We start from the raw sequence: 13,840 nt of genomic DNA, 5'->3' as shown, positions 1-13,840 counted from the left end.
ACGGGAGCCCTGGAGCCCATCCCAGCCATCATCGGGCAGGAAGTAAGGCACACCCTGAATTGGTTACCATCCAATCGCAGGGCACATCGAGACAGATGACAGTCGCACTCACAATCACACGCAGGGACAATTTAGAGTGTCCAATTAATGCTGCACGCCCTTGAGATGTGGGAGGAAACCGTAAAACCCACGCAGGCACGGGGAGAACATGCAAACTCCACACAGGCGGGGGCCGTGATTTGAACCCCGGTTCTCAGAACTGTGAGGCCAACGCTTTATGCCCGTTAGGGGTCGCGTGTCATCTTTTTCCATCTTAGCCTATCTCCTGCATCTTCCTCTCTAACCCCAACTGCCTTCATATCTTCCCTCACCACATCCATCAACCTTTGGTTTTCCTCTCGCTCTTTTTCCTGGCAGCTCCATCCTCAGCACCCTTTTACCAATATACTCACTCTCTCGCCTCTGAACATGTCCAAACCATCGAAGTCTGCTCTCTCGAACCTTGTTTCCAAAAAATCCAACTTTGCTGTCCCTCTAATGAGCTAATTTCTAATCCTATCCAACCTGCTCACTCCAAGCGAGAACCTCAACATCTTCATTTCTGCTACCTCGAGTTCTGCTTCCTGTTGTTTCTTCAGTGCCACCATCTCTAATCCGTACATCATGGCCGGCCTCACCACTGTTTTATAAACATTGCCCTTCATCCTAGCAGAGACTCTTCTGTCACATAACACACCAGACACCTTCCGCCAGCTGTTCCAACCTGCTTGGACTCGTTTCTTCACTACCTTACCACACCCACCATTGCTCTGGATTGTTGAACCTAAATATTTGAAGTTGTCCACCCGTGCTATCTCTTCTCCCTGTAGCCTCAATCTTCCCCCTCCACCGCTTTCATTCACGCAGATATATTCTCTTTTACTTCGGCTAATCTTCATTCCTCTCCTCTCCAGTGCATGTCTCCATCTTTCTCATTGTTCCTCCACCTGCTCACTGCTTTCACTGCATATCACAATATTATCATATCTCCACCGGTATGTCATCAGGATGAACTGCCTTTCCATTTTTCATCCTTTGTATTTCCTTTCTAACTTCCCCCTTACTAATCATTGCCACTTCTAGGTCCTTCACACTTGTACTCTTCCTTCTCTCTCATTTTCTTCATTCAACTTCTCGAAGTATTCTTTCCATCTCTCTCTCTTTATATATATATATATATATATATATATAATATATATATATATATATATATATATTTTTTTTTTTTTTTTTTTGGGGGGGGGGGTAGGATAGGTTTGTTTGGTTATACATATAGTAGATGTCTTCTTGTAATGTTGCGGCAATTTTCTTCCAAAGTTCTTGTTCAGCTTTGGGACTTAGTTGTTGCATATCTTTTAATGTATCTAATTTTAGATTTGTGGCTGTGTCAATTATCATAATTTGATTTTTTTTTTTTTTTTTACTTTGCAGCTTCCTTTAGTATTCTATCAGTGAAAGCATTTCCCAATCAAAGTTTGATGTATGTGTGATGCATTTGCATACAGCAGTTTTGTTTTTTTTTAAATTGAATTTAGTAGGTCAACTAAGAATTTTGCATTGTGTAAAGTAACACATAGCCAAAGTAGGCTGCAGATGAAATCATCCCCCTATTTTTTTTTTTTTTGTAGTACTGCGCAAAAACGAGCAAATGCATATTGGCTGTCTGTATAAACCGTTACTTTATTTTCCTTTCATTATTTACAAGCATTTTCTTAAATCAGCCATCGACAAATAGCACTTCCCTTATTTCTAAAGGCTGGTCTGTCAGGTATTTGTGCTAACTTTTGACAATCATGTTTTGCACCATCCAATGTTTTAGTGTTCAATGTCGCGATAACAATGTGGCCATCCACGATGAATGTCTCACTGGTGAAAAAAATGTCATGTTTGTCTGCAAAAGCAATGCAGAGACAGCATGTGGTATTCTTAGAATCAGAGGATGGAAAAAAACTGTGGTTGAACTTGTTTCAACAGCAATAGATGTCGCAATAACTGCTCTTACACAGTGGGGTAATGCACATGCTATGCTGAAGCTCTAAACTGAGGTCATAAAATGACCTTTACCGTCTAGATGAAGGGTTTGCTATAATGTGGCAAGGCTAGCGCTGTGCTTGACACTAGTTACTTCTTTATCTCACAGGAAGCGTTTTCCTACTTCTTCTGTCCGTTTTAACAGTGGTTTCATTTTGATTTCTTCGTACATTAATTTGCTACAATAATTAGTCAGGCCGAAAAATGACAATTGTTTCTGTGTTTGTTTGCGCATTAATTACAACTGTTTTCCTATAATCTAAAATCGGTCTTCCTCCTGCATTAAGGTTGTGTCCTCAGTACTTAACCTGTTGTTTTCAAATTTGCAGTTTTGGCTTTCTAACTTTGTGTCCCTCCTGTTCTAAATTTGTTAACAATGCTATTGCATCGCTTTTGTGAGCTTCCTTATGGGGTGATGCAAGCAAAACATCATCTTAATATTAAGATGAATTTGACTGCCACTTTAAATGTGGACATAGTAGCTGTCATAACTTGTGAATAAATTGTTGGACTTTCACAATACCCTTGAGGTAACCTAGTAAATGTGTATTTTTCATTTTTTTGCCTTCAAATGCAAATGCAACCCTATCCACTACAGTAAAAACTTTTGCATCTGGTCTTCATATATTACGTAATGTGTATTTTGTCTGGGACACAACGTGCTCGCTGCGTTACAGTGGCATTTACTGCTTGTAGGTCTTGAACTGTTCTCCAACCTCCAGATGGGGTACTTCTTTTTTACTGGAAAAATAGGCGTGTTGCAAGGAGAGTCTGGACATTCAATTATTACCCTTACAGTAACAAATGACTCAATAACTTGCTTTATGCCTTCTAATGCATCTGGTTTTAATGGATATTGTTTCATAAATAGCATATATTCTGTTTTGGGTCTAATTTGTACAGGTTTGCTCCCCTAATGAGTCCCACATCTGATAGTCCTATCGGCCATATGCATTCTGGGACTTTTAAAAATGTTTCCTCTTCCTCTGTTAAGAGGTAAGAGTCAATACCGCGTTACTTTTGATGAAGCTGACAGCCTGCACTAACCTGTACTTTTCCAATCAGTTGCTGTTTGGCCTGTTTTGACGAAACCTCCCAACCACTGCCAATGTGTGTCATACGATTTAAACAGTGACACATGTGGTACCGTTAAGCCCCTGTAGAGGTCTTTCAAGGCCTGTAGGAGTCTGACCCCTGCGGCTGCTGCTCCCAGATTATCTGTAAACAGATAATAAACAGTTATTTGTTGAGTTTGTTTTCGAATTGAAAATCTGGGCCTGGAGTATGTTTGAACTACATTGTTACATTGAGAAAGTCTTCATTCATTTTATCCTGTTGTTCTGTTAGGAAATGTTCTGCTTGTTGTATCAGAATCAGCTTTAATGGCCAAGTGTATAAAACACAAGGAATTTTTCTCTGGCAGTCGGTGCTGCCCTTGTACAACAATCAATCAAAGAACAAAGAACAAGGAACAACATAGCAACAAAAACAAAGAACGAGGGATGTTTCTGTTTATAGGAACTATTCCTTATAAGACTTGCAAGATGTAAAATCTATATAAATGTTAATTTTAATTGCAAATCGTGCAGTCTACAAAATAAAGTATATATATATATATATACACACATCTATCAATTTTCTTTGCCACTTATCCTCACGAGGGTCGCGGGGAGTGCTGGAGCCTATCCCAGCTGTGGGATATGGGCAGGAGGCAGGGTACACTCTGAACTGGTTGCCAGCCAATCGCAGAGCACAGAGACAAACAGCCACACTCACAATCACACCTAGGGGCAATTTAGAGTGTCCAATTAATGTTGTATGTTTTTGGGATGTGGGAGGAAACCGGAGTACCCGTAAGAAAACCCACGCAGGCACGGGAAGAACATAAAAAACTCCACACAGGCAGATCTGGGATTGAACCCGAGTCCTCAGAACTGTGAGCCCAACGCTTGACCAACTGATCCAACGCTTTACCGTGCCGCCATTTATTCATTGCTCATACCACGGACCAGCAGGATGTGAGTGTCCTAACATGGCACAAGGCAGAAAAATATTAGATACGCTGATCAAGAATTTAATGACTTAATTGCCAGAGGGAAAAAACTGTTTGAATGCCTGCTAATTTTGACTTTCATTGATCTGTAGCGTTTTCTTGATGGAAGGAGCTGGAAGAGCTGGTGGCCAGGATGTGAAGGGTCCGAAAGGATCCTGCCTGCTCTGGTCCTCGATAGTGGGTAGCGTGGTGCTGACAATCAGTTCAGCGCTTTTGATTGTCTGTTGCAGTTTGAGTTTGCCTTTTTTTGTGGTGGCCCCAAACCAGACTCTTATGGAGGTACACAGTACTGCTTGAATGACAGATGTGCTGAACTGTCTCAGCAGCTCTTGTGACAGGCTGTGCTTCCTCAGAAGCTGCAAAGTACATCCTTTGCTGGGCTTTTCTGAGGATGGAGTTGATGTTCGTACCCCACTTCAGGTCCTCTGAGACTGTAATTCCCAAGAACTTGAAGGATCCGATGGTTGACACAGTTGGGCAAGACAATGAAGACATTTGGACAGTGTCAGGAGCAGCTGTGGTGAAGGTTGCCTCCTGAAGTCCACCATCATCTCCACAGTCTTAAGTGTTCAACACCAAGTTGTGTTGACCACACCAAAGCCTCCAATCTCCCCACTTACTGTTGATACGCAGACTCGTCACCGTCTTTGATGAGGCCAATGTCCGTGGTATCATCTGCGAACTTCAGGAGTTGTAGCATTGTGTTTCCCATAAAAAGTGGTAGCTTATTTGTTTCTTTTTATCTTTCTGAATTTTCTCTGCATGGAGGGCATGTTTAATATATTCCTCCAATGTGCCAGTAGGTAGGCCAATGTAATGTTTGTTAACCCAGCTGTGTATTGTGTCTCTTGAACCTGCATGGAGAGCATGTCAACTGCTGTTGAAATGACCCATTTACCTCTCCATCTTCCTGCAGGCCGTTGTCCTCAAAAGGCTCGACATCTTTTGCTTTTCTCCTATTTTAGCGTAATTTGCTCTTTGTCTAAAATGATGGGTTGCTCTCTGAATTTTCAAAATTTCCATACCTTTTACATATTGATTCATGTTGACTTTGTGTGAAGTGTGATCTTCCACAGCCTTTTTTAACATCACCCATAGTCCAAGTCCTATACACTAAAATAGTCAAGTCAGCGCCATTTCGTTCAGGGTTGATGACTTGGGTGTAAGTCGCCTTAACTTGGTGATAAGTTGGTCATTTGTGCAGCAGTCTGTGTAGGAGATAGTCGTCCTCCCAGTTTTTTGACAATTTCAAGTCAGTTCTGTCTGATCTAATCATTTGGTGTGGTCTTGTAAATCAGGGTAGAGGGGTGTGATTGGTTTTCTCTTTTCTGTGTGCCTTTTCAACTTCTACCTCTTGTCTTTCTGTATCCATTGTATTAAACACTGGTCCCGTCTCATTATTTTCCTGTATGTGAAACAACAGACCATTGTGATGATTTTCTTTGTCTTTCTGTTCATTCTCTTGTTCTTTCATTTTTTCTGACTCCTTCCTCTCTTTTCTTCTACCTCTGGTAACCACCATTGGGTATCTTCATACCCATCTAGGGCCATTTTTATTAAGGTCACCTTTATTTCTAGAATTTCTGTCATCTCTCTACTGAATTATTTTTTTGCGAATTAAGCTGTCCACTGAAATAGTTTTTTTGTCATCTATTTATCTAAATATTTTAGCTTATCTGGGCCTTGTGCTTCGACAAAGTTCCAATTTTTGCAAGTTAAATTGTCCCTTTCCTTTTGTTTACTAATATTTTTCCTCAAATTGTCGATTTGGAGCCAACACACTACACCTAGGGTGTACTATGGTAGGCGTTTTTTATTAGACAGGGTGACTGTTCAATACTACAATATGTTTGTTATTTCTCAAGCTTCTACCCAGAAGGGCAGAGTAATCTTGCCTTTGCTTACAAACAAGTCGTCACTTACAATCCTGTCTCTCAAATACTTTTTTAAACGACCACACACGGTTTATACTGCGGTTTTATCAGATGTTATTTTATACAGACTGTATTTTATTTAACACGGAACTTAAGTACGTATAAGGCTCCGCCATCGCATGACACAGGATACACAACCTGTATATTCTGACCACTGAATTTGTTAGATTCTGTTGTCCCTCAGCTTGCCAGACTAGTATCAATAAAACTTCTCCTACACAGTACCTTCGTGTATATCGAGACAGCACCTTCGCGCAGATTTCATGTTTACATTCACTCTTTTCATATCCCGAAAGAAAAATGTTCCTCCAAAGATGCATTTTTGTCCCTTGGATTTCTGCCAACCCTCAGATCCCAGTTCGAGAGTTTGAGGACCACTCCCTTAACGGGTCTGTGTTGCCGTGGCCACGGTTTTCCTGGAGGTCGACTCTCAACCTGGGATCCTCGGGTATCTTGGAATCCGGCTCAAAGGACCAAGAAAATATTAGATTTATTACCTAGTTGCAGAAATAAATGCACAAGAAACAGGGACAAGAAGTCGTCTTTCTGATCAGGAGGGCATGAGGCTGGCCAGTAACAGTCTGAACCAGCTTCTCATGTATGCTTTCCTTATTTCGAAAACACACAAAGTGAAAAGGGAAGGTGAGCAAGCAAGTTAACAAAGGCAGATTCTTTGATAATTATGTGTGTGCGTTGATGAATTTGTCGTTGGCCACTTCTCGGAAAATGAGGAGTCAGCTGGTGCACCTGTGTGGGGGCTGCACATCCCGTCTGTAAAGAATCTTTGAAGCAAGGATAATACTTTGGCTATTGAAGTGTATTATCGATGTGTATCTCTTTTATTATTGATGTGTATCTTTTGCTCACACATGCCAAATCATCAGTTGACCTTACTGGAGACCATGGCATAGGAATGTGCTATTACCAGGAAGAACTGGTTTAGTCATTATGGTGAAGATAGTTTGTGATGCTTTTATTTTATGATGGGGTTCTCTTGTGATGTTCTTTGTGATGCTCTTTATTTTTCTTTCATATGTTTGTGATGCGGCCCCTGCTGATAGTAGGGGAATGCTGTAAGTCCTCGGTATCTTTGCACTTCTGATCTGCTACAGCCATTGTCTGTCACTCATTTGTGCCCAGAATATTCTGTCAGTAAAAGCTTCGAAGAAACTGTTCATCATCTCCAGCCTGTATTTGGATAACCAACATTCTCACTACCCGAAATTAAACAAACACACGGGGAGGAAAAAAGTGTCCTCCAACAATTTAGAACAAATCCATAATATATACATAAACAATAATTCTAACATCAAGGCTAGACAGTCACACTTTTCTGAAATCATCAGTAACATTGTCAACATTATTCACATTCTGTTTGCTGTGTTTGACAACCTCGCTTGTTATTTTAGTGAAAAAATACAATCCATCAGGTTAAATATCAATGCAAATCAATAAAATGATACTCCATTTGAAGTGACCCAGGAAAAACGCTTACTGTAAAGAAAACTGTTCAGCAGCTGAACCATCAACGAGCTGTATTGACTCAACACCATCCGACTTTTTCATAAGTATTGTGAATTCAGTGCTAGTTGGTTTGCAGCAAATAATAAATTGCTCGTTTCAGACTCGCAAGTTTCCTAAAGCTTTTAAAGTAGCTGCTGTTAAGCCTCTTCTAAAAAAAAAAAAAAAAAACAGAGCACTGGACAATTCCATGTTTGCAAGCTATAGACCCATCTTAAATCTCCCTTTCATAGCCAAGATTGTTGGTTTTTGATTTTTGACAAATTTCAATCAAGTTTCTGAACTCATCACAGTACAGAATCTGCTCTTATCAGAGTGCCAAATGATATAGATTGAATACTAACTCAGGAAAGGTGACAAGTTTGTTGGATCTCTGTGCGGCTTTTAAGACGGTAGATCGTCATATAATGCTGAACAGGTTGGAAACGTGGGTAGGACTAAACGAAACTGTCCTTAAATGGTTTAGGCCCTACCTGGAAGAAAGGAGCTACTTTCTAAGCATTGGAAGTGCTCAATTTCAACAAATGGAAATGACCTCTGGGGTCCCTTAAGGGTCAGTTCTTGGACCCCTCTTGTTCAGCCTGTATATGCTATCCTTGGGTCAACTTCTTCAAAACGTTAATTTTAACCATCATAGCTATGCAGATGACACGCATATTTAGCAGTGCTTGCAGATGACTCCAGTTCAATTGAGGTGTTGTGCCACTGTAAAGCAGATAAATAATTCGATAAGCTAAAATTTTCTCCAATTATTGTATCTCAAATTTTTGGCAATAAAGAAAAGAGAATTGCTGTTAGTAAACACCTGGACTCTCTATCTTTAAAAACCAAAGACCAAGTCCGAAACCTTGGTGTTCTGATTGATTCCGACCTGACTTTCAACAATTGTATCAAATCAATCACAAAAATTGGCTTCTACCATCTGAAGAACATATCTAAAGTGAAGTTTTGTATGTGTCAAGCAGACCAGGAAAAGCTCATCCATGCTTTTATCTCAAGTAGACTTGACTACTGTAATGGTTTTCTGACTGGACTCCCCCCCAAAAAGAAGAGTATTAATCAGCTGCAGCTAATTCAGAATGCTGAAGTGCTCAGTTTCAACAAATGGAAATGACCGATGAGGTCCCTTAAGGGTCAGTTCTTGGACCCCTCTTGTTCAGCCTGTATATGCCATCCTTGGGTCAACTTCTTCAAAACATTACTTTGACTATCATAGCTATGCAGATGACACGCATATTTACCAGTGCGTGCAGATAACTCCAGTTCAATTGAGGTGTTGTGCCAATGTGTAAAGCAGATAAATAAATGGATGAGCTAAAATTTTCTCAAACTAAACCACAACAAAACTAAGACATGTTTTTGGCAATAAAGAAAAAATAATTCCTGTTACTAAATAAAAATCCAGCACCAAGTCCGAAGGCTTGGTGTTCTGATAGATTCTGACCTGACTTTCAACAGTCATATTAAATTAATCACAAAAAAAAAAATCCCTTTTCCATCCTAAGAACATATCTAGAGTGAAGGCTTGCATGTGTCAACCAGACCAGGAAAAGCTCATCCATCCTTTTATCTCAAGTAGACTTGACTACTGTAATGACCTTCTGACTGGACTCCCAAAAAGACCATTAAAAAGTCGCAGCTCATTCAGAATACTGCAGCTCAGTTTATGACCAGAACAAAGAGGTCAGAGCATATCACTCCAATTCTAAAGTCCTTGCACTGACTCCCAGTCAACTTTAGAATAGATTTTAAAGTTCTGCTACTGGTCTATATATCACTAAATGGTTTAGGTCCTGAATACATGAAAGAAATGCTGACAGAATACAATACATTCCAGCTCTGAGATTGACTGAGTCAGGTCAAATAGTGGAGCGCATAGTCCAAAGCAAATATGATGAAGCAGCATTTAGCTATTATGATGCGCACAAATGAAATGAGTTGCCAACAGAGGTGAGGCCAGCCCCAAGTGTGAATATTTCTTTATCCAGGTTGAAAACTCTTCTCATTTCTCATGCCTTTCAGAGTATTTACAATTTTAATATTTTTTGCACTCTATGCTGTTTTTAATTGTACTTTTTTAAAAACGTATATTTTGTTGTAATTTGTTATTTTTTCCCCATTTTAAATGAATCTAATAAATCCTTTTAATAATTTAAAACACATTGAGTTTCCTTGTGTATGAAATGCACTGTATAAATAAATTTGCTTTCCTTTGCTTTGGAGCTGTTTGCCATGGGTGCCCCTGCCAGGGCCGTGAAACCCCTGTCAAAGGTTAATACCCCTCTATCACGATAAGATAATGGCTCAGGGAGGCTTTTTTTAAACATTCATATTTTTATGATTTCAGTCTTGGAACCTAAAATGGAAAAATAAGTGTAAAGAAGTAAAACAAGCAGGTAAAGAGCTCAAAAGATCAACATCGATGCTCAGTAAAACTGCAAGTTTCTTTTTGTTTTTGTTGTCTCCACACACAAAAAAAAGCATGTTCCATGGGCAGAATAGCTCTTATCTTCAACAACACACTGGTTGAATCATACTTCCTGTCAGGCAGTATTCAGCATAACTGTCAGGCAGAGGCGGCAAGCATCTTCCTCATAATTGTAAGTTAGAATTTTTTTTTTTTAAATGTTACTTACTACGAGTGCTAGTTTATAACTTTTCAAATCATTTGAGTCTAACTGATGTATATTATATCACATCTAACCACCAAATGCAAAAGCTTTCTCTGAGGACTAAATTGAATTAACTGAATTAAATGCAGTGAAATAAGAACAACAGTATATTAATTCTATTTAATTTCAGAAACTTTTACAGCAATGGAGAATGAATATAGTTCAGTAAATTTCTATATGGGGATGGTACTGCTACAAAATACTGAGTGAGTTAAGAAAATACTGTAAGTCTTCTGTGTCACTTTAAACTTAGACAATACAGTACGATACATATGTAGTTGTTCCGAATAGGTGTCTTTTTACTCATTCCAATATACTGAAAGTGAATGTATTTGATCCAAAAATACCATATTTTAGGATGAGAAAATATTGTACAATTTGTACATCATTTCAAAACCTGAGACAACAAAACAAAGATCAGAATACTCTTCAGAAATTTGAGAAATGGAAACCAAGCTTTCATTAAAAAAAAATGCAATTGATGTAAAAATAGAACAGATAAGACATGAAATAGAGAAGTTAATGTGGGTGGGAAGATTCCAATCCAATATAGTCTATAAATATTTAAAAGTCTAATTGTATTTGTGGTTTGCAGTACATAATCTCACTGCTTCTGCCATTTCGATGCAGTCGTACCCTGAGATGAATTAGATATGGATGGGCTTTCATTTCCAGGTGGGTGTTATTGTAGAGGAACCCCTAATTTTCTATGATTAAATTATTGTTGTGGAAATATTAGTTAAAATTCAAATCACACAACACTGTGTACGGTAAATTATGAAAACTCAGATTTTTTTTTAATTGATTGCAAATGCTCATTTTTTCTTAGCTGTAAAATATTTTGTCAGGTTGTGTAGTTTGGGTGTTATTCTCAACACTTTTGGTTGAGTCATACTTCCTGTCTGGCATTCTTCTGCATCACGCAGAATTTATAGCATTTCCTTCATTTACAGCGTGACTTTGTGTGTAGTTTGAACAATGCCTTTGACAATTTAATAGTTTTGTGTTGACAGATCTATCTTCCAGCATTAGAAGAGGTTTAAAGCGATTAGGCAAACGTATTTGAATCACATCCCTTCTTTTTGGATCAAGTTTAGTTTGTAAAATGGCTCTTTAGAAGTTTCCTTTGACTCAAGTTGGCAATTGATTTTAACCAGAGTGAGGATAAGCCGTTCACATGGTCTGACTGCCATGATGAAAAAAAAAAAAAAAAAAGTTTTTCAAGAGGAAGTAGATGGAATTCACTAAAATATGCGGTGAAATAGGATGAATATTTACATACATTTGCCAGACCACGGATAGTGAATACTATTCAGTTTGACTGATTTTACTCCAAGACCAAACTGAGTAATAATGATCAGTAAAAGTTTATTAGTGACTTCTGCAAATTTCAAATTTATAATACAGTTAAAAAACCCCTTTGATGATGAAAAACAATGAATATAGGTTTCCCTAGCCCGGACGCAGGTCACGAGTGCCGCTTCTGGAGACAAGTCTGGAAGTTGGGCTTAAAGGCGAGTCCACCTGCACCTATGGGGCTCAGGCAGGCACAGCTGGAAATGGCCATGAGGGCCTCCCATCCCATGGGCTCACCACCTGAGGGAGGGGCCATAGGCGTTGGGTGCAGTGTGAGCTGGGAGATGGCCGAAGGCGAGGACCTTGGCGATCTGATCCCTGGCTACAGAAACTGGCAAAAGAGACGTGGAATGTCACCTCTCTGCCAGGGAAGGACCCCGAGCTGGTGTGTGAAGTTCCGGGGGGGGGACGTGTGCATCTCCGCGACTGCCGTGAAGAAAGCAAAAGAGAGACCGTAATTAGGAGGCCGGCTTGCGAGAACGCGTCTGTATGTGCGTGAGATCGACATATCTGCCACACCTGATTTTTTTTTTTTGGCATGCCGTTACCAGATCGACCAAAACTGCCTCAGAGACACATTGAGCACCCCTAAGGTTGTGCTGGAGAGTGCAACCAGTTGGGAACTCCCATCATTTTGCTAGGAGACGCGGGCAATGACAGTGAGGAAGGGCCCCCTCCCAATCAGAACCTGAGAGGTGTTCCGTTACCGGACTTCTGTCCTCATCACAGGTTGTCCATAACGAACACCTTGTTCAATCATAAGGGTGTCCACATGTGCACTTGGCACCACGACACCCGAAGTTGCAACTCGACAGGGCACTTTGTTACCACTTTGTGACCACTTTGTGGTCGTGTCATCTGACTCGCTCATTTCTGGGGCACACGGGTGAAGAGAGGGGCATAGCAGTCAACTGATCACCACCTGGTGGCGAGTTGGCTCAGATGGTGTGGAAGATGGAAGTCCAACGTGCCAGGCCCAAGTATATTCTGAGGGTCTGCTGGGAACAGCTGGTGTGATTCCCTATCAGAATGAGTTTCAACTCCCACCATCAACAGAACTTTGCTCATGTTATGGGGAGACGGGGGACATTTCCGAGTGTATTATGTTCCGCACCTCCATTGCTGAGGCAGTTGACCGAACCTGTGGACGTAGGGTGGTCAGTGCCTGTCATGGTGAAGATGCGGCGCTGCTTACCTCGATTCAAGATGTAGTAGATTGATGGAGAGGATTATTCAAAGACGACCTCAATTCCACTGACATGTCTTTCCATGATGAAGCAGAGTATGGGTTCTCTGAGGCAGTCAGAGATCTAGGCACAGCCAACACATAGAGGGGTTCTCGTTTGGCGGCCTCAGAATTGCATCTCTGCTTTTTGAAGATAATGTGGTTCTGTTGGGTTCATCAAGCCCTGATGTCCAACTCTCACTGGAGTAGTTCAGAGCTGAGTTTGAAGCTGCTGGGTTGAAAATCAGCACCTCCAAATCTGAGACCACGGTCCTCAGTCGGAAAAGGGTGCCGTGCCCTCTCCGGTTCACGAATGAGATCCTCCCCCAAGTGGAGGAGTTCAAGTATCTTAGGGTCTTGTTCACAAGTAAGGGACGAATGGAGCAGGAGATCGACAGGAGGATCTCTGCAGTGTCTGCAGTGACGCTGACTCTGTATTTATCAATTGTGGTAAAAAGGGAGCTAAGTCAGAAGGCGAAGCTCTCAATTTACCACTCAATCTACGTTACTACCCTCACCTATGGTCATGAGCTGTGGGTTGTGACCGAAAGAACAAGATCCCCGAAATGATTTTCTTCCGCAGTGTCTGGGCTCTCCCTTAGAGAGAGGGTGGGAAGCTCGGTCATCCAGCAGGGGCTTAGAGAAGAGCCGCTGCTTCTCCGCATTGAGATGAGCAAGATGAGGTGGCGAGGGCATCTTTTTCAGATGCCTCTTGGACATTGCACCCTCGCTATTTCTTCTCCTCGGAGCATTACGTTTCCCCCTTCAGCCCTCTCATTTACACACATATATTCTTTTACTTTGGCTAATATTCATTCCTCTCCTTTTCAGTGCATGTCTCCATCTTTCTCAGGCACCGACTATCCATTCAGTAGTTGGAGTTTGTCCTTTTTTGTGGCAGCCCCAAACCAGACTGTGATGATGGTACACAGATTAGATGGCCGCTGTGTAGAACTGTCTAAGCAGCTCTTGTGACAGTCCGTGCTTCCTCAGCAGTCACAAGAAGTAC

At 40.8% G+C, this 13,840-nt stretch overlaps 1 protein-coding gene across 7 annotated transcripts in view; it reads left to right on the top strand.

The window, feature by feature from the left end:
• The first annotated feature begins 10,052 nt into the window (after positions 1-10,052).
• Positions 10,053-13,840, top strand: part of itgb2 (integrin, beta 2) — a 94,578-nt gene continuing 90,790 nt past the window's right edge. For all 7 annotated transcript variants that reach the window (XM_061840892.1, XM_061840893.1, XM_061840891.1 and 4 more), the window contains exon 1: positions 10,053-10,178. In XM_061840892.1, coding sequence (XP_061696876.1) covers positions 10,068-10,178 — 111 coding nt within the window. In that variant the 5' untranslated portion in view covers positions 10,053-10,067. The remainder of the gene's footprint in view (positions 10,179-13,840) is intronic.

This window comes from Syngnathoides biaculeatus, chromosome 14 (assembly GCF_019802595.1).
Source record: "Syngnathoides biaculeatus isolate LvHL_M chromosome 14, ASM1980259v1, whole genome shotgun sequence".
In the NCBI taxonomy this organism is placed as follows: domain Eukaryota; kingdom Metazoa; phylum Chordata; class Actinopteri; order Syngnathiformes; family Syngnathidae; genus Syngnathoides; species Syngnathoides biaculeatus.
Note: the sequence above shows the minus strand (reverse complement) of the source record. Positions and strands in the feature narration are given on the sequence as shown.